Below are 20435 nucleotides of genomic sequence, written 5' to 3'. Positions count from 1 at the left end.
TAAGTATTTGAAGCTTGGTAAACCACTAAGAATTTCTGTTGAATGCTAAAACTTAAACAGTCTTTGCTTGCAAAGGTACTTACTGCCTTGGGTCCACAGGCTGTTATATGTTCTAGAGAATCTCATTAACTCAAAACTGTAACAGAGCCACGCAGACCCGGAAGATACAGTAATTTCCCAGTTCTCCTGTCCCAGTTCTTATTCTCTTCCTCCAGTCAATCTGCACTTGCCAGCTGTGTCTCAGGAAGATCTGAGCACCCTAAGCATAGCTGGTATCTTCCAACCCTTTCTCTGTTATGGGTTGTGAGTTCCACTTGTGCCCCTGCCACCGAGCAGATGGAGAAGGTAGCCGTGTGGAAAGCAAAAGATGAGGGATAGCGGATGCCAGCCTGAGCTGTTGGTTACATCCCACAAGAATTCGTCTCACACGTGCACTATAATTCTTACTGATGTTCATGTTGCAGAGAGTCACCACTGAGGAGCCTTCCTGCAGATGAGTGGCCTTGAGCAGGAACAGGAGGGACAGGTAGTAGTCTCTCACATTCACGTCTGTCTCGTCTATGCTCAGGATCTTCTCAGCAAGGATCCAGAAATCCAGCAACTCTTCACCTACAGGCCAGACAGGATAGACACAGGGCTGCACTCTAATCCCGCCTCTTGGGTGAATGTATCTGGGTGCAGCTACTCATGCCCTCCCAAGGCTTGCTCTGCTGCACCAAACACCATCCCTAGCCAACTTCCAGTTAAGACAGGGTCTCCAGAAAGTCTCTAGGGTGTGAGGATGGGAAGCATAGGGAAAATGGACTTCATGGGAAAGAGTCATTCATGCCTTTCTTTGGTTTTGCTTTTAAAAAACAAAATCACTTTAGGGGAAACTGTGACATTACAAATCATGGAATATTGTGTGTTGTCAGAAAAAGACCTCGGGGAAAGGATATTCCTAGATCATGGACTCTGACCAGCCTACAGATGGGCTACAGTCCAATGGTGCCAAAGACCACATCTGTTTCCAGAGTGGAAGCTTTAAGAAGCAGGAACTTACTAGGCAGTGGTGGTGCCCTTTAGTCTCAGCACCCGGGAGGCAGAAGAAGGTGGATCTGAGTTCGAGGCTAACCTGGTCTACAGAGTGAGTTTCAGGACAGTCAGGGCTACATAGAGAAACTCTGTTTCAAAAAACCAGAAAAAAAGAGGAGGAGGAGGAAGAACAAGAGGAGGAAGAACATATGGCCCCTGTGCATGTTTAGCAAATACTGTTCCATGGATGAACCAAAGGGACTTGGATAGCTTTTACTGCACCTTGTCTTTGGATCCCAGCTTCCGAAGGCTTTCATCCAAACTGCGTTATTAAATACATCTAGATTTTCCACAGACACACATAGCTGCCATCTGGGGTTTGGACAGCCTGGAGATGGTTAAGGGCTTTTTGAGAAACCTACCTGCACTGCCCCTGAGGTAGGAGTAGAAACGCCATATCCCTCTGACTCCAGCGACACATTTTTCCAGAAGCCACTGGTCTGCTTTTTTCCATCTCATCATCTTGGCTGCCAGGGGAAGTCAATGAGAGAGGGGCTGTGAACTCTTCCCCTTCCCCTTCTCTCAGCCTTGCACACAACCAGAGCCCCATTCATTCAGTGTGAGTCAGTTAGATGAATGGGGGGGCCCTGACTGTGATGCCTTTGAAACGTCACTGGACCAGCTGGTAACATGTGTCAGGGCCATATGCAGGGTCTTCATGTATGTATGTAATCCACCGCTCTAAAATACCCTCTCCTCCATGACAGTCCTTGTCTGACAATGGTATTGTCCTTAATATCCATTTGAATCTCTCCTCTCTCCTTCACTGTTCCCTCCTTTCTCTCTCTCTCTCTCTCTCTCTCTCTCTCTCTCTCTCTCTCTCTCTCTCTCTCTCTCTCGGTGTGTGTGTGTGTGTCTGTGCGCGCGCACACGCACGCGCGCGCGTGTGTAAAATGTAATTGAAGTGGTAGTTGGATATAGCAGGAGGCTTGGTACAATATTTGGCTCCACAGATGACCCTGAATGTATCCTCCTTTGGCTAGTGAGTCAAAAGTTGCCAATTCAACCCTATAAGGAAATTTTGTTCATTCATTCAACAAATACTGATTACATGGTTACCAAATGCCAAGCCCTGTTCCAGATACTCAGGATGTCAAACAAAAGTTCCTGCCCCTGAGGAGTAGTTTATATTCCTATGAAAGGGATATGACAAAAATATGTATGATGAGTACTCAAAGTGGTAAAAACTGCTAAAAAAAATATGGTGGAGCAAAGTAAAGCATGTTGGGAGTTCTGGGTGAGCAGATGGACAGGATTCCATGGGGTTGTTAGAACAGCTTTCACTGAAAGTGAGATTTGCAGGAGCATTTGAGAAGGTGACAGAGAGAGCCCTGTGGCTATCTGGGGGGACAACTAGTACAGAGCAGAGCAGTGGGAAGCTGTTCAGCATGCTTGATGAACTGGGAGTCAGTGAGGCTGGAGCAGAGTGACTGGAGGCAGGGGGAAGTGATGAGGCCCAAGATGAAAAGGAGACTGGTCTGTAAGCCCCTAAGGGTACAGGGGTGCTGGCCTTGAACAGAGACAGGAACCACTGTGTGTAGGGGCAGGTGTTGGGGATGGGGCACAAAGGCATTGCCTGATCTGAATTACATTTCTCCATTTTTATTGTATTAAAATACATTCAACAAAATTACTATGAACTATTTTAAATGTACAATTCAGTCACATTAAATACATTTGCAGTGTGCAACTAAAATGACCATGCATCTCCAAAATGCTTTTTTTTTTCAACTTGTAAAACTGAAATTACAGCCATGAAATAACAACCCTTCATTTCTCAGTCCCTCCAGCTCCCGGCAGTTACCAATGCACTTCTCGTTCTGTGATTTTTGACTCTTAACACTTCATATAAATGGAACATACAGTATTTTTCCTTTTCTAATTGCTTATTTCACACAGTATGGTCTCTTCGACTTTCACCATGTTGTAGCTAGCATATGTCAACATCTCCTTTTTAAAGCAGCATACCATTCCACTGATGCATGTATGATGTTTTGCTTAGCTACTGATTTGTTGATGGACATGAGTATCTTCCTTGTCTCAGCTGTGTGAACAACGCTATTGGGAACATGGGTGCACAAATAACTCTTTGGGACTCTGTATTCAACTCCTCTTAATAGCCACCTAGAAGTGAAATTACTGGATTGTATGGTAATTTTGTGTGTTTTTTTTTTTTCAGGAATTGTACTGTTTCTTGTGGTTACTCTGTCATTTACCATTCCGACCAATGATGTGTAAGAGTTCCAGTGTCCTCACATTCTGCCCAACAGTTATCATTATCTAGGTTTTCATGGGAGAATGGTTGTCCAGTAGGGATGGTAATGGATGTAGGGTCACAGCTCAGTTCGATTTTGGCTTGTATTTCCCTTGGAAATGTACTTCTTAGCTATCTGTTTATCTTCTGTGGAAGAAATGGCTTTGCATGTTTTTGTTTTTTTTTTTTTTTCCTATTTTCATTTTACATTTCTTGTTGTTGTTGAGTTTTAAGAGTTATTTATATATTATGGATTTCCTCTATCAAATAATATAACTTTCAAGTATTTTCTTACATTCTATGTGGTTCCTCCCACACCTCCCGCCCCACTGTTGATAGTTTCTTCTGAGGTTTAAATGATAATATTTTTTCTTTTTTATTAAGTCCAGTTTCTGTTGTTATCTCTGCCACTGATGCCACAGTCAAGAAATCACTGCCAAATCCGATTATGTGAAACCCTGGGCCTGGACTTTCTATTGGTTTTGCAGTTTTAGATATAATACTTAGGTCTTTGATTTATGTTAGTTACTATCTACCATGTTTTACGGAAGTCAGACTTCCTTCTCATGCATCTAGACTTCCATTTGTTCCAGAATCTTGTTTTCTTTTGCGCTCTTCTCTCTGTCTCTGTCTGTCTCTCTCTCCCTCCCCCCACCGCCGTGTGTGTGTGTGTGTGTGTGTGTGTGTGTGTGTGTGTGTGTGTATGTGTGTGTGTGTGTGTGTGTGTGTGTGTGTGTGTATTTGTGCACATCCATGTGCATGTGGAGGCCAGAGGACAACCTTCAGTGCTGTCCGGGACCATCACCTTTTGCTTTTGAGACTGATTTTTCACTGAACCGGAACTTGCCTGGTAGGACGACAGGCTGGCTGAGTAGTGTGTTCCCCAGAGACCCACCTGTCTCCACCTGCCTAGTGCTAGGATGACACATGTGTGTGACATTGTGCCAGCTGTTTCTGTGGTTAAACTCAGGTCCTCCCCCTTGTAAGGCAAGCATCTTACTGACTAAGCCATTTCCCCAGCACTCAGCACTGCCTATTGAAAGACTTCTTTCACAGAATAATTTTGGCATTCTTCTCAAAAGTCATTTGATTGTATATTTGGGAGTTTATTTCTGGGTTTTATATTGTTTTTCAATGGTCTAAAGTTCTGTCATTATGCCCACACTAAACTATTTTGATTATTATAGACCTGTGTTAAGTTTTAAAATTAGGATGTATAAGACCTCCATTTTTTTTTCCTCTCCAATTTAAAAATTGTTATAGCTATTCAGGATCCGTTGAGATGCTATATGAATTTTAGCACTGAGTTTCCTATTTCTGTAAAATATGCTATTGGGATTTTATAGGGATTTCAGGAATCTGTGTTTTTAAGGAATACTGATGTCTTAGCAATATTTGTTTTCCAAACTATGAACATGGGAAGTATTCCTATTAATTTATTCCTTAGTTTGTTTTTGCAATGTTTTGTAATTTTCATTGTGCAAGAATTTCATCTCTTGGCTGAGTTAATTCTTGAATATTTAATATTTTATTATTTTTTAACATTCTTATAAATTGGATTGTGTTTTTGTGATTTCTTGTTCAATTGCTTATGGAAAGTATATATAAATGCAACTATTTATGTGGCTTTATATCCTACTACTTTAAAGAATTCATTTATTAGTTCTAACAGGAAATATTGTATAAAAGTTAGGGGTTTTGTTTTACATAAAACATTATGTAATGTGAACAGTGATAATTTTAGTTTTTGCTTTCTATTATCTTCTGTTTTTCTAAAAACAAAATCTTTTTTCTTTTCTTTATTTTCTTGATTACTCAGGTAAAGACTTCAACTACTGTGCTGAATTGGAATGGTGGACATGGGAATCTTACTTCATTCTGTTATTGTGGTATGCTAAAGTGATTAAATTTTCCATGTTGAACCGTCCTTGCCCCCTGTGAATACATTCTGTTTGTTCAGAATGTATAACCTTCTCCTGTGCTGCTGAATTCAGATGCTATTTTATTGTGAATTTTTGCATCAATATTGATAAAGGTCATTGAGCTGTTTTTTTCTTATAGCTCTTTGTCTGGCTTTGGTATTAGGGTAATGCTGTCCTCATAGAATGAATTTTGAAGTAACCCTGTTGTTAAATATTTGGAATTATTTAGAAAGAACTGAGGCTAGTTCCTTAGGTGTTTCATAGCTTCTGAGAGAATATGAGATTGGGTGAGTTCAAGGTGGTATAGTCATAGATGAGTTGTCTGTTTTTTATTTAGTTCTATAAATGTTTGCTTTTGATATTTGGATGGTATCCAAGAGAAAAGTAGAAGTTCATAGTTATTATATCTTCTTGATATTTTGGAATTTGCTTGCACTGACATATAATGTCTTTATGTGTCTCTTCTTTTCTGATTTAAAATCTGTTTTGTCTGATTTTCTTATAGCCACTCCAGCTCTCTTTTAGTTATTATTTGTATGTAATATTTTTCCATTCATTCACCTTTCTTTCTCTAAAAACCTTGTAAGCTTGATATAATTCATGAATATATGCTGTCATACAAGTATAAAACAGTTAACAAACTCTTGAGGAAATATATATATATATATGTATATATACATACATATATATATATATATCAAAGAAATTATAATCCAATAGTAGAAAATACTAAAACTAACTAAAATATTATTTGATCTGAAGAGACAAAGCATACATATAAAAGATAAGTGCCTATTACATGAGCCAATCAAATATCCTTTATTCACGATTACTTAAAAGCTACAAAATAATTAAGTCTGTAAGTATGCTAGATATTTCAATTCACTTATGGAACTGTTGTACTTCAACATTTATTTTCAAGAATGAAATTAGACTGCATATTCCAGATGTTTACCTTAAGAATGAATGACTGACAAAGATATTTAAAGTTTTTATAAAATTTATTGCAAGTTATGTAATTTCTAGAGCATTCTACACAAATTATTTTGAGTAAGTTTTTTGTATTACTTATGTTGATACTATTCCACTACAGAAGGTTTTTCTTCAAGTCTATGAAATTGTTTGATATAATAGACATATTTATTTTTCACATTTACAAAGTCCTGACAGTGTGTATCATGTATATTGGCAAACTAAAGACTTGTACATCTCCATTTCTCACCATACTCCACTCTTTCATATTTGCACTTAAAGTGAGTTGGCTAGAGGTCTTCCTAAATGTTTTATGTTGATGTGAATTTCTTCATTATCCATAATCATGTTTGCTATAAATATGTTGTGGTAATGGGACCTACCTACATAGTATATTTAGAGATTTTCTCAGTTGTGACTTTTCACATATTTTCAAAGGGAAGCAGAATAAGAAAAGGCTTTCCCATATTGCTTACGTCCATAGTGTTTGTCTCCAATATACTTATATTAATGTGTTCCCGACTTACTCAAAAGATACAAGCATTTCTACACTATGGAACCTTTCATGGAAATGAAGGGAACTGTGATGAATGAAGTCTTTCCCACATTACATAACTCTCAGTTTCCCTACATTGAATCATTCTATTACATTGAAGAAAAAATGGAAAAGATGAATGTTTTCCTACATATATATGTAGGACTTCTCACCTTTGTGAATCTTTTTGTGGCATCTAAAGGAACTGTGATAAGTGGGGACTTTCCCACACTGATTAGATACATAACATTTTCCCCCCTGTGGATCTTCTTATGGTATTAAGAAGGACTGCAATTTGTAAAAGGTTTTACCACAATGCTTACACACATGAGGTGTTTGAGTCCAATGTGAATCCTGTGGTATTGTCTTAGTCACTGTCCTATTGTGGTGAAGAGACACCATGACCAAGACAACTTTTATAAAAGAAAGCATTTAATTGGGGGCTTGCTTACAGTTTCAGAAGCTTAGTCCATTATCATCGTGGAGGGGAGCATTGGTGGCACACAGGCAGGCACTAGAGCAGTAGCTAAGAGCTTTATACCTTGATCCACAGGTAAAGAGAGAAGAGGACATTGGGCCTGGTGTGGGCTTCTGAAACCTCAAGGCCCACTCCCAGTGACACACTTCCTCCAACAAGGCCACACCCACTCCACACCTCCTAATCTGTAGTTCAATTGGGGACCAAGCATGCAAATACTTGAACTTATGGAGGCCAATCTCATACAAACTACCAGTGGTATAGAAGGTTAAATGTGGTCATCAAAGGCTTTCCCATATTGGTTACATTTATAGAAGCTCTCTCTGTTGTAAAGCCTTTGGTAGGACTGAAGTGAGCTGAAATAAGGGGAGGCCTTACCACACTGATTTCATTCATAGGTTTTCTCTTCACTGTGGCTTTTTTTTCTGGCATCAGAAGGACATGGAACAAGTTAATGCTTTCCCCACATTGCTCACATTCACGGGGTTTCTCTCCAGTGATTCCTTTCAAAGTACTGAAGTGGAAAAGGATAAGTGAAGGCTTTTTTTCCATTTCTTACACACAGTTTTTCTCACTGCAACTTCTTTCATGACCAAACGTGAAACTGGTTGTGCATAGGTATTTATGTGATCCAACTCTGTTGTGTGTTTCATGGCTCATGCACATAGGTTGTTTTTTCTAGCATGATTTCTTTGAACACAACTATGCATACTGAAGGGTTTTCTACATTGCTTGCATCTGTAGTCTCTTACATGTTTCAGAAATCATTGGGGAGAACTGAGGAAGTTTCCTCATTCCTTACATTTATAGTTCCTCTTCATAGTTGTGATACTCATCTGGCTTGTGTTTACTCTCAAATGTGATGAACACTTGGGAACAAATGAACATTGCGAACATCTCCACACACCTTCCTTTTACATGGTTTTGCTCCACAAGCATTAGTTTTGTTCCTAAGAGGATCTAGAACACAGCTGAATTGTCTCCCCATTGACTATTTCCATTATGTTCACATAATCTCTCTATAATTTGATGTCTTAACGTTTCTTGAATTGTTGCAGTCATCTTCAGTGTTCTGGTCTTCCTGTATTTTTTTTTTCAATAACATCCAAGATCCCAAAAGCTTCTTGTATCACCTTTCAGTGGGGCTCCTCCTGAGAATGATCCAGGAAAGTCCATTCTCCAGGGTGATGTTCATAATCACATCTCAAAGGTCACAGACTCCATTTGTGTTCCCAGGTCTGGTGCTGTCCTCACCACTGCTCCTGGGATCAGTATCCAGAAAACAACAACAGGCTAACCACCCAAGGCCTCTCTCAATAGTCAGGGTCGTGTCATAACTATGGCGGCACTAGAAAGGCTCCATCCACTCACATTCAATCATGTGTATCTCAAAGGATTATCATTATCATTATCAACTGAACTTGCTTTTTGACAATTTCATACATGTATATACTGCATACTGATTGCTCTCACCTCCTCCGTTCTCTTCTATTTCCTTCTCACTCTTCCTCTCCCTTTTCTCTTTCTCACATTTCCATCTATTTGTTTTGTTTTGTGATCTCTTGAGTTTATCCAGGCACATCTCTGTGATCACAGTTTTGGACTTACCAAACCCACTTCTGGTGGGTTCAGAACTGAGTACACAACTGAGAACAATTTTTCCCTTTCCCATAATTTTTCAGTATTCGATAGTTTAGTGGTAAGGGGTAAGGCCTTCTCCCATCCATAACTGATTGTTGACAGGGTCAGTACTGCACAAAGCTAGAGCAAGTAGCTGAGGCTGCTGAGTCCATGATGGTAGTAATAGTTGTGTCATACCTAAAGGTGGCATTTCACAACCTGTCTCCCTATGCTCCAGTTCTTTCTTTCTTCCCTAAAAGAATTAACTTTTAAAAAGATTTATTTTTATCATTTTTGGTTATGTATATGCATGTAAATGTGTGGGTATATACATGTATCTGTGTGGGTATAAACATGTATCTGTGTGGGTATAAACATGTATCTGTGTGGGTATAAACATGTATCTGTGTGGGTATAAACATGTATCTGTGTGGGTATATACATGTATCTGTGTGGGTATAAACATGTATCTGTGTGGGTATATACATGTATCTGTGTGGGTATAAACATGTATCTGTGTGGGTATATACATGTATCTGTGTGGTATATAAACATGTATCTGTGTGGGTATATACATGTATCTGTGTGGTGTATAAACATGTATCTGTGTGGTGTATAAACATGTATCTGTGTGGGTATATACATGTATCTGTGTGGGTATAAACATGTATCTGTGTGGGTATATACATGTATCCGTGTGGGTATATGAACATGTATCTGTGTGGGTATATACATGTATCTGTGTGGTGTATAAACATGTATCTGTGTGGTGTATAAACATGTATCTGTGTGGGTATATACATGTATCTGTGTGGGTATAAACATGTATCTGTGTGGGTATATACATGTATCTGTGTGGTGTATAAACATGTATCTGTGTGGGTATATACATGTATCCGTGTGGGTATATGAACGTGAAGGCAGATGCCCATGGAGGCCAGTGGTGTCACCTCTTGATGCAACAGGTGTTTGGCTTTTTTCATGTCTACAAATGCAGGAAGGATTTGTACCATACCATAGAACTGATAAGCGTAGGATCATTATGCAGTATGGCTTCCCATATTTCTCCACACGCTCTCACATCTATGCTTACCTCCTTCTGGGGACTTAATAAAGCTGATGAGTTCCTGACAGAGAATGTAATGAAAACACAAGTCCGTTTTGCAGAAGAAAGGTAACCGGTATTTTTCCAACCAGGTCAATAAGCCTTTGTACTTGGCAACCTAGAGTTTAAACAAAATGACACAAAGATAAACAGAACTGAGCCCTTCAGAAATGCAGTACAGAAAGGGAAATCAAGTCATGTTGTATTTGCCATATCTGGCTGGAAGGAGACGTGTGCTGATTAAAAGTTATGCCTAAAGGGAGGGGAGACTTGAGCTGACATTCCTAAAGATGAAAGTTGTTAAGTCGGAAATAAAAAATTAAAACACACGCACATACAAAACAAACAAACAAAATGTGTCTTCAGAAGGTTTTCCTTATTCCCAAGTTTGTTTAAGAATTTGTTTAAGAAAACAGCTATGTTTTGTTTGAAAAAAAAAAAAAAAAAGAAACAGCAAAACTCTTGTTCTGTGATGTCAGGTTCAACTCTACTAACTTGCTTCTTTTTTCAAAATAATTTCTCATAAAAGCCCAACCTATATCAACTGCACAAAGAAGCTAAGTGTGAAGGTACATACCTTTAATCCCAACTCCTACCAGGAGACTCATGAGTTCTAGTCTAGCCTGAGCAACATAGTAAGTTCCTCTTTCAGCAACTACACAAACACATAGAAAAAACATACACATACCACCATTTAGAGGAGGCGGGGGGGTGGGGGGGGTGGGGGGGGGGAGGATCCTGAGGGACAGTCTACCAAAGAAAGAAAAAAAAGCAAAGTTTTGAATTACAGGGGAGAAACCAAATACAACAATTGAAGTAGGCTGGCTCCTCTCAGGTCTCTAGAACTCAGAGAGAAACAAACTCCTGCTGTGAGCAAGGCTCAGTGTGAGCTCTCCAGTAACACACACTTCTGGCATAGAACAGAAAGCCACTGACAGGTCTAAAGTCTACATAATGGAAAAAGAGGTGAGAAGAATAATTTGTAAGGAAAAGGAAAAGGAATAAGGTGGCAAAAAGTAAGAGAAAGGCATGCTTTGAGAAGAGAGAGGCATCTGGTCTTGGGCGGTGCCTACAGCGCGCAGCTGATCACAGCTGTCACAGCTCATACTGTGTCGACTGAGCCTTAGATTCTTGCTTAGGTGTGTGACCTCAGACTTCTCAGCATTGTGTCCAAGCATCTCCTCCCCAGCCGTCACGGCAGACAGGAGAGATTTCCTAACTGTGGACTAGACTATCAAGAGAGAGTTCAGCAGCAATTGCTTGCTCTGGGGTGGGTAAAGCTGCGAACTGCCTCCCTGGCTGAACGCTACTTCTTCTCCTCACATGCTTTCCATCTTCTCCCATGGTCACCCTCTACGTGTCTTCTTCCTTCCCATTTCCAAATTCTTCAAATACAGCTCCCCTCCCTCTGCCCCGAACCTTTTGCCATTCAAGAATCTTACCAAGTCATAAGGTATGTCTGGCCATAAGCTCCACTGCGAATTCTCAACATTGTAAAATGGTGTCTGACCAAAGACCTGCAAAAGAAAATGTGACGATTTGAACAAGAAGACCCTCCGTAAGTGCGGTCCCGATGGATACATCTACAAAACACTCCCACACTTAAGGCTCAGAGAACATGGTGTAAGAGGGGGTGGGAAGATTATAAGAGCCAGAGGAGGAGGAAGGACTTTGCTGTGAGGTTGTGTCTGTGACATCAGAAGTTATACTCATAAGTCTCGCCAACCTGACTGCCTAAATGTGAGCAGAGCAAGGAAGACAAAATGAACATGCCAAAGTGGACGGGGAGGCTCAGCACACACAAACAACTACAGGTGACTGTGAAACACTGGAAGTGGGGAGGTGGTCCTGCCTGGGAAGAAAGCACACCAAACCATTGTCCAGTGCCAAATGGTCAGTCCTGAAAATATACATACAAGTAACGTCATATGGATGGAACAGGCTCTATTTAGGAATGTGTGTGTATATACAAATACACATATGTGTGCAATATCAATTAGTTTTAAAAAAAAGGCCATGAATTTGAACGAGTGGAGGAGTAGTTTATGGAAAAGTTTGGAGGGAGGAAAGGAAGGGAGATACATTGTAATTAAAACACAGTCTCAACAACAACAACAACAACAATAACAACAACAACAACAACAAAAGGATATTGTCCAAAGGCTCAGATATTTGAGTATTTGGTCTCCAGTTATCAGTGGCACTATTTGGGTAGCTTTAGATGGTGTGGCCTTGTTGAAGGAAGTATGTCATTGGAGGTGGGCTTTGAATTTCAAAGCCATGCACCTCTCCCAGCTCTCTCTCCCTCCTCTCTCTCTTGTCTCCTCTCTCTCTGTCTTCTGTGGTTGAGGTTCAGGATGTGACCCTCAGCTTCTACCCCAGCCACCATGCCCGCCTCCTGCTGCCTCCTCTCCACCATCATGAACTCTTATCCCTTTGGAACCGTTAGCCAAAATCAACTTTTTCTTTCTTAAGTTGCCCTGGTCATGGTGTTTTATCACAGAAATAGGAAAGCAACTAGTTCAAAAAGCTAAAAAATACCTCCCAAAGCAGAAGAAATCTTCACACATGCGGCAAGTTTCATCTGCAGCAGCCATGGGGGAAGAGAGGTTCCCTGACACTACTATTTGAAGAGACATTAATTCTCATTTCCCCCCATTAACAGCTTTCCCTGCACAAGAACATTAGGTTGACTTAATTCCACGACTCCCTTTTCATTTGGATATACCCTGCATAGACCTGGGATCTACCTTGCTTGTATGTAAAAGCTAAGGCTCTTGATAGTAGTATGTATTTACCAATGCATTGCAATACTTACCTTCTTGTGGACTTAAGAGAGAGAAAACAAAGGCCTAAATCTTTTTCTAATTAGAAACAGCTTTTATAGCTGCCTATACCCCTGGCTGGAATGCCACTTTCCCATATCACTGTTTCTAGAACATCACTGTGAACTACGTAAATTGTATTAGTGAGTTGGATAATTAACATGTCTCGAAGTGGCTCCTGAGAACTGAGACAGTGTCAGAGACAAGAAAAGATTCTGGATAGGAAAGGCAGGCTTCGGATTTATGATTTGACTGGGAAGTTCCGGGAGACTTGAGAGCTGGTTCTGGTTCCTGTTTATTTGCTCAGATTAAATTCAGGGCCATCAAGGTAAACTCAGTACTTAAAGCTCCAATCCACCAACCTCGTGACCCGGATTTGACAGTTGGGTCCCACATGGTGGAGGGAGAGAACTGACTCTCACAAGTTTCATTTTTATCTCCACACACGCATGGTGCTTGCATTCGACACACACACACATACACACACACATATACACACACATACACACACACATACACACACACACACACACGCACACGCACATACACACATGCACACTCACACACACGTACGCACTCACACATGCACGCACGCACACACATGCACAATAAATATAATGAATTTTAAAACAAAAAAAATCTCAATTTGAAAAAGAAACTAATAAAACAGAACAGACACTTAGGCATGTCAATGGAACGTTTGGATTCAGGGCTGAGAATGCTTACCGGGAGAGAAAGAAATGTGTTGAAAAAATCAGCAAAGATTTCATCCTCCAAAAGAATGATAAGATTTGTAGAACCGATGATCTCTGCATGTGGAGAAAACAAAACAAAACAACCATGACGGGGTTGTGTCTGATGGAGAAAACAAAGGAACTGGACAGATGACTCCAGGCCAGGTCTCAGCACCGTGGCCTTTAGAGCTGACCCCATGTCCCTCCTCCAGGGCCCTCTTTTTGTTGTTACTCTCTTACATATCCCTAGCTGTGGGGAACTCACCACCTTACACAGCAGCCTATTCAATTTATGAAGAGATGAAAACCAAGAGTTTTTTTTTTTTTTTTTTTTTTTTTTTTGGTGGTAACTGTGCGCTGCCTTTACCTGCTGCTTGGGGGCAGTCTGCCCTTCACAGTGTAACAGGACAGGACTCCAGCCTTTCAGAGCCCCCCTCCCCCCAGCCTTCCACTCATCTCCATCTCTCATGATGGCCTTTTTTCTTACCCACTTCCTCTCTCACTGGCTGGAGCTGCCCCAATAACCCAAGCACCGTAGACGCTTTCCAGGGTGGTGCCCAGAAGAACACAGCCTATGTGTAAGCATGTAATATTAGTGTATCCGGAGTCAGGGGGCTCTCATGTGACACAGTTACCTCCACCATCCTTCATCTGTTGCCTTTCAGAAAACAAGGGAAGGAATTTGTGTGTGTTCCAATAGAAGTTCACCTGGCTAATTTAGGCCTAGTATTCCAGCTTTCTTAGATACTGACTTGCACTGGTGAATCATTTGTTCCTTGGCTCAAATATGATACTTGTTTTGTACAAATGAATCAGAAGATATGGATGCTAAATGTGGGCTGGTGAGGTGGCTCATGGGTAAAGGCACCTGCCACCAAGCCTGATGACCTGAGTCGAGGGAGGGAGAGAACATACTCCTGCGAGTTATCCTCTGACAGACACGTGTGTGCAGCGCACACAATAAATAAAAACCGTAAAATAATAAAAAATTCTAAATGTCATAAAGCCTAGCATGAGGCTAGATGACCCCTTTAAGGTTGTTCCAATTCACTGTCTAAGCTACTGATTGATTGATTGACTGATTGACAGAATTTTGAGGCAAGGACTTGCTATCTAGCTCAGGCTAGCCTAGAACTCATTATGTAGCTCAGAGTGGCCTCAAATCAGCCAAGTGGTGGTGGCTCACACCTTTAATCCCAGCACTCAGGAGGCAGAGGTAGGTGGATTTCTGAGTTCGAAGCCAGCCTGGTCTATAGAGCGAGTTCCAGGACAACCAGGGCTACACAGAGAAACCCTGTCTCAAAAAAAAAAAAAAAAGAAAGAAAGAAAAAAAAAATAAAGAAAAAACAAACAAACAAAAAAACTCCAAAAAGAGAAAAGATAAGAGAGAAAGAAAAAATTAAATAAAGCTCACAATAACTCTGCCTCAGCTTCTCAAGTGCTCACTACAGGTGTGAGCCACTATGGCAGGATTTGTCTATGCCTTTTAGACCTTAAGGTTTAGTGAATAACAAACTAATGGCTGTATCAGTAGCCCAACAGTTTCCTGTCACACCCAAGGTTTATCATGAAAAACGATCAAAGGATAATCTAAATAACCCAAACTAGGCCCTTGTCTCAGGATAGTTAAGCATCTGATAAGAAAAATTAATGTCACTGAAATGCAGTTTTGATAACATAAGAAAACCAAGAGCAAAAGATGTAGCTCAGCTGGTCGAGTGCTTGCCTGATAATCATGAAGTCCTGGGTTCAATCTCCAGCCCTGAATAAACCAGGCATGATGGTTGTAGGCCTGTAATCCTGACTCTTAGGTAAAGGAGGCAGGAGAATCAGGAGTTCAAGGTCACATTCGTCTACATAGCAAGTTTGAGGCCAGCTTAGACCATTAGATCCTTTCTCCAAGAATAAAGTAAAATAAAATGATGATGATGATAATAATAAAATAATAGCAGTAACAACAATAGTAATAAAATTAAAAAATAAAATAACTTGGCATGGTAGCCCATGCTTTTAATCCTAGTACTCAGGAGACAGAGGCAGATAGATCTCTAAGTCTGAGACCAGGCTGGGGTACAGAGCAACTTTCAAAACAGCCAGGGCAATGTAGAGAAACCCTGTCTTGAAAAAACAAACAAACAAACGAACAAACAAACAAATAATAAACAAACAAACAAACAAATAAATAAGAAAGAATAAAGCCACCTGAGCAATAGCCTCTGGCATTTTCTCTCATGATTGAAATCAGGAAATGTTTATCTTTGAATAACAGAAATAGAAACCCAATCAAACTTGGCTGTGTGCAGCAGAGCTGGCATCGACCCTCGTCTTCTATCCCAGAGACAGTATCCTTTCCTGAACAGTACATTTCCCTAGTGTTTGCCTGTATCACCCACGAGGCCCTCTCTCCTTTTCCTGAGAGCACCTGATTTGTTTAATAAATGACACACAGATCATCCCAAGGTCTGTGTGTTCAGACCAGGCATCTTCCTTTTCTTTTTCTTCTTCTCTTCTCTTTGTAACACAAATCTTAAAAGGTCTTATTAATAAAACAAACAAACAAACAAACAAACAAAAAACCTGGAGCCAAATATTGAGGTAAAAGCTGAAAGATCAGAGAAACAGAACAAGCCAGCCACATTCTTACCTCCACGAAATTATCAGCCTCAAGAGAGTGAGTTCCTATTTCCTCATGCCTTATGTACCTTTTTCTGCCCTGCCATCTTACTTCCGGGGATTAAAGATGTGTGTGCTTCCCAAGCAAAGGCAGGAGATCTCAAGTGTTGGGATTAAAGGTGTCTCCTGAGTGATAGGATTAAGGGTGTGCGTCATCACTGTCTGGCCTCTGTGTCTAATCTAGTAGCTAGCTCTGTCCTCTAATTCCCAGATAAGTTTTATTGGGGTGCATAATATACTACCACATCTTTTTTTCTTTTTCTCTTTATTTTGTCTTATTTTATTTATTTTTATTTCTCTTCTTCTCTTTCTTTCCTTCCTTCCTTCCTTCCTTCCTCCTCCTCCTCCTCCTTCTCCTTTTCCTTCTCCTCCTCCTTCTCTTCCTCCTCCTCCTTTTTCCTCCTCCTCCTCTTTTCCTGCAGCATCTCATGTAGCCCACAGTAGTCTAAAGTTTACATTGTAGCCTGAGGATGACCTTGAAGTTCTGGTCCTCCTGCCTCCACCCCTGTAGTGCTGGGATTATAGGCATGTGCCAGGATGCCTGCTTAAATTAATTAATTTTTAAAATAATACTTTAATGTTTTGGAGACTTCATACATTTATACAATGTATTTTGATTGTGTCTGTCTACCGCTGCCTCCCTCCAACTCCCCTAGTACCCCTCCCCATCTCCCAACTTCATGTCTCCTTTTTGGTTGTTATTGAGAAATCCCCAAGTCTAGTTAGTGCCTTCCATCTGTGCATGAGTGTGGGGCCATCCGCTGTGGGTGCGTGCTCCCTATATGCTGCAGGCACTTGAATTCATATGTACTCAACCAATTGAGCTATAACCCCAGCCCTATCATCTAGTTTAAATAATCCAATGAACATTAATCATCTAATTCAGAAAACATTCTCTCTTCCCCCTCTTCCAATTTTTTCCTGTGTCTCAGTCTACTCTGCCTCCCCCACACAATAGTAGTCCATGCTATGTGGCTTCTCCCCTTTTGCATATTTCTGGCATAGTTCTTCCCCTCTTCTCCATCCATACAGAGTCCTTCTCTCATTTCAGGCCCCACCGTCTCTCTTCTAGACTATTACATCAGTTTATTAAATGGCCTCCATGGTTCCCGGTCTTTCCCCTAAGTACCCTCACACAGTCACCAGAGTGTGTTAGTGTTATGATTGTTAAAGCCCTTCACAGACTCCTTGGTGTCCCACAGGATGAAGCACAAACTTCTCAGGACTGCCACCCAGGGTTACTCAGAAAAAGACTTCTCAAGAGTGGGGTTAGGAAGACTTCTTATCTGCAGTAGTTCACACACAATCTGAGGGGAACACTCTCTTATTCTTCTTCAGTTCCAATTCTCTTGTTCTAATTCTGTAGTTCTAAATCTTTGGTTCCGATTCTCTCTAGTTCCAGTTCTTTTTAGTTCTATTCTCTCTCACACTACCCTCACGCTACTTCTTTTATCTTTGACACTTCTCTCACACTTCTTCATCTCTCACACTTTTCTCTCTGCCCATTCAGCTACATCCCTCGCTCAGCACACACACATTCTCACCTCTGCCCAGCTCTCTACACAGCCCCTTTTCACAGCCAAACTCTGCACAAGTATGACTTACAGTTTCAGGGTCACAAAGCATTTCTTGAGTAAACAATCAGAGACAGAGCCAAATTGATACATGTAAGGAATCACTTGGGTTTCTCCCAGGCTAAGAAGGTCTCTTTGACTGGCCAGTAAGTAACACTTGGTCATTCATGTAGTTCTTTCCCAGACATAAAATGACATTGAAATCCAGGACTTAATAATAACAGTTGGCTGAACCTTGAATGGTGGGGTACATCCAGGAAGAGAATTACTGCATGGGGCTATGTCTACCCAAGCTGCTTCATGTCTGACCTTGATTCAGCAAGAAACACCTGGGAATTTGTCTTTGTGTATTCTCTGCAGGGGCAGCTAGTCTGTTTTGAATTTGTTCTAAAGTCTAAAATTATCTGTCTTTATGACTGAGAATACTGTTACTTTCCTGTGTCAGTTATGAAAAATTTTCTAATATTTCTATTTATCAGAATTGTATAGCTTAAGCAGAAGTCATTTTCCTGACTATCCATGTGTGTCCAATGATGGAGTATTTTCACAAAATAAACACACAAAGCTATTCTTAGGGAAGAAATGTAATGGCACATGAGAGAAATTACAGAGAGGAGCAACCAGTTTTCTAAAGTCAATAACTACATGGCTTTGCCAAGTGGGGCTCCCCACCTGGTGGGTCGAACTGTTAAATACTAGTTTCCACCTGCTGTGTGCTCCCATAGCCCTCAGCACAGACTCCTAAGCATGGTCCCACAAGCAGTGTTTTACCTGCTTTTTGCCTCCCACCACTTTCCACAATGCTCACCCCCCTTTTATAAGTCCAAACCGAGCCATGGTTGCTTCCTGAGCATGCTGCAGACTCACTTCAAACCCCTTGACTTTCTTCCGGATTCCCTTTATCCAGAATACCCTCTCAACCCAAATGGTGTCACAAATCACTAGCTATCCTCAAGAGCGGGCTTATCTTCCTGCAGAATCTACCACAATGGTACAGGGGCTCACTCCACCCCTGCACTACCCAATATGCTTTCCATCAGTACAGGTAGTGAGTCCTGTTTTCCTCCGTTGATGTATGCAGCGTCTTCCCTGGTTTGAGCTCTAAGGCAAGGGGGATTGGATCTTTTCATACTCTACCCCCAGGCATGAAAAGCACTTGTTTATCTAAGATCTGTCACAGAGGTATGAATTTAAAAGAATGTTACACATATGCTACGATATGTGTGTGTCCATGGAGACACGAAGAGGAAGTCAGATCCCCCGACACTAGGGTTACAGGCAGCCATGGGTTGCCTGATATGAGTGTTAGGAACTTAATTTACATCCTTTAGAAGACCAGTATATGTTCTTAACTGCAGAGACATCTCTATCTCTTCAGCCCCGTGAATGCTTTTTATTTTTTAGGGTTTTTCTCCCCAAGAGATGATGTTTAATTTTCTGGTTTGGACTAGGAAAATGGCTCATTTGGTAAAAGTGCTTCACAAGACTGAAAACCCAAGCTCAATTCCCAGAACCCACATAGAAACTCAATATGGAAACATCCATCCCAGAGCATCTAGGGAGAAATAGAAGGAAGAGACAAGAGCATCCCCCCAGAGCTCCTGAAATTCGCAGAAACAAGAGAGCTGCTGCCCCCAAGATAAAAGGCTTGAGCAGGCTCCTAAAAGTTATCCCTCTGACTTACACACACACACACACACACACACACACACAGAGAGAGAGAGAGAGAGAGAGAGAGAGAGAGAGAGAGAGAGAGAGAGAGAGAAATAAAGTTTTGGTTCCTCTGTTTTTCAATGGTTTACACTAATCACTTCTTACTAATTAAACAGATGTTTATTGGATGAGAATGCCATGGAAACCGTCTGAGTGCAGGAAAGTGAGGCTCAACAGAAGTTTCCCGTTCACTGTCACAGGCAAGACAGCCTCTTGTTAATGCTGACATTTCTGTGTTCCTGTTTTTCCACTCCCCACCCCATTCTGCCTCCAGCCTTGTAACTGTGCTCATCCCACACCACAGCAATGTAAATGTGACAACAAAGGAAATCCCTGGATAACCCTGAAGCCCATGTGGGTCTTCTTCCTGGAGGAGATAAGGCACGTGGTGACTGGACCTGCATTGGACTTCCTCCCTCTTACTTTGTCTTATGATCAAAGCCTTCCTGTCCCCTCCTTCAAGGTGTGAGGACAGGAGTGGGGAAAGGACAGAAAAAAGGAAAACCAAGCCCAAGGATGACATCCAAGTCACACGAGGTGTCCCCGAGCGGCTCGCTGATGTTTAGAGGGAGGGCGAGTCGTTGGCTGTATTTGAGGGCTCAAGGCCTTGAATCCATCCACTGCTAACAGAGACTCACCAGCGTTACTCATGTTGCCATGCTCTTCCTGCCACAGCTTGGCTAGGAACAGAATGTGAACACACAGTGAGCCCTCCACGGTGTTCCATCCCAATTCCATTCCATCCGACTCATCTCTGGTGCAGACCTCAGGGTGAAGGTAATCACCTTACTCCATCTCCGGGATCCCCTTGATCAAGCCAGACCCACCCTGGACTTAGTCCACACTCTGGACATTGAAAGCTTCTTTCCAAGTCTGTCGATGGTCTCCTACCGCCAGCTGAGCTGCCGCAGTACTGAACTTGGCCTCGGCCTTCATAAGCTCTTCAGTCCACTTAG

The 20435-nt window shown here is 41.3% G+C and overlaps 1 protein-coding gene across 5 annotated transcripts in view; it reads right to left on the bottom strand.

Annotated features, from left to right (window-relative positions):
* Window positions 1–20195, bottom strand: part of Rgsl1 (regulator of G protein signaling like 1) — a 63638-nt gene extending 43443 nt beyond the window's left edge. For 4 of the 5 annotated variants that reach the window (XM_059280107.1, XM_059280110.1, XM_059280108.1 and 1 more), the window contains exons 1-6: window positions 20118–20193; window positions 13512–13594; window positions 11403–11477; window positions 9949–10078; window positions 1437–1541; window positions 448–609 (exon numbers count right to left, since the gene is read on the bottom strand). In XM_059280107.1, coding sequence (XP_059136090.1) covers window positions 448–609; window positions 1437–1541; window positions 9949–10078; window positions 11403–11477; window positions 13512–13594; window positions 20118–20130 — 568 coding nt within the window. In that variant the 5' untranslated portion in view covers window positions 20131–20193. Of the gene's footprint in view, window positions 1–447; window positions 610–1436; window positions 1542–9948; window positions 10079–11402; window positions 11478–13511; window positions 13595–20117 lie in introns of all 5 variants that reach the window. The other variant, XM_059280111.1, reaches the window with a different exon arrangement.
* Window positions 20196–20435: the final 240 nt, after the last annotated feature.

The sequence above is a fragment of the Peromyscus eremicus genome, chromosome 15, assembly GCF_949786415.1.
Source record: "Peromyscus eremicus chromosome 15, PerEre_H2_v1, whole genome shotgun sequence".
Classification (NCBI taxonomy): domain Eukaryota; kingdom Metazoa; phylum Chordata; class Mammalia; order Rodentia; family Cricetidae; genus Peromyscus; species Peromyscus eremicus.
The sequence above is the reverse complement of the archived record's forward strand: the minus strand, read 5'-3'. Positions and strand labels throughout refer to the sequence as shown.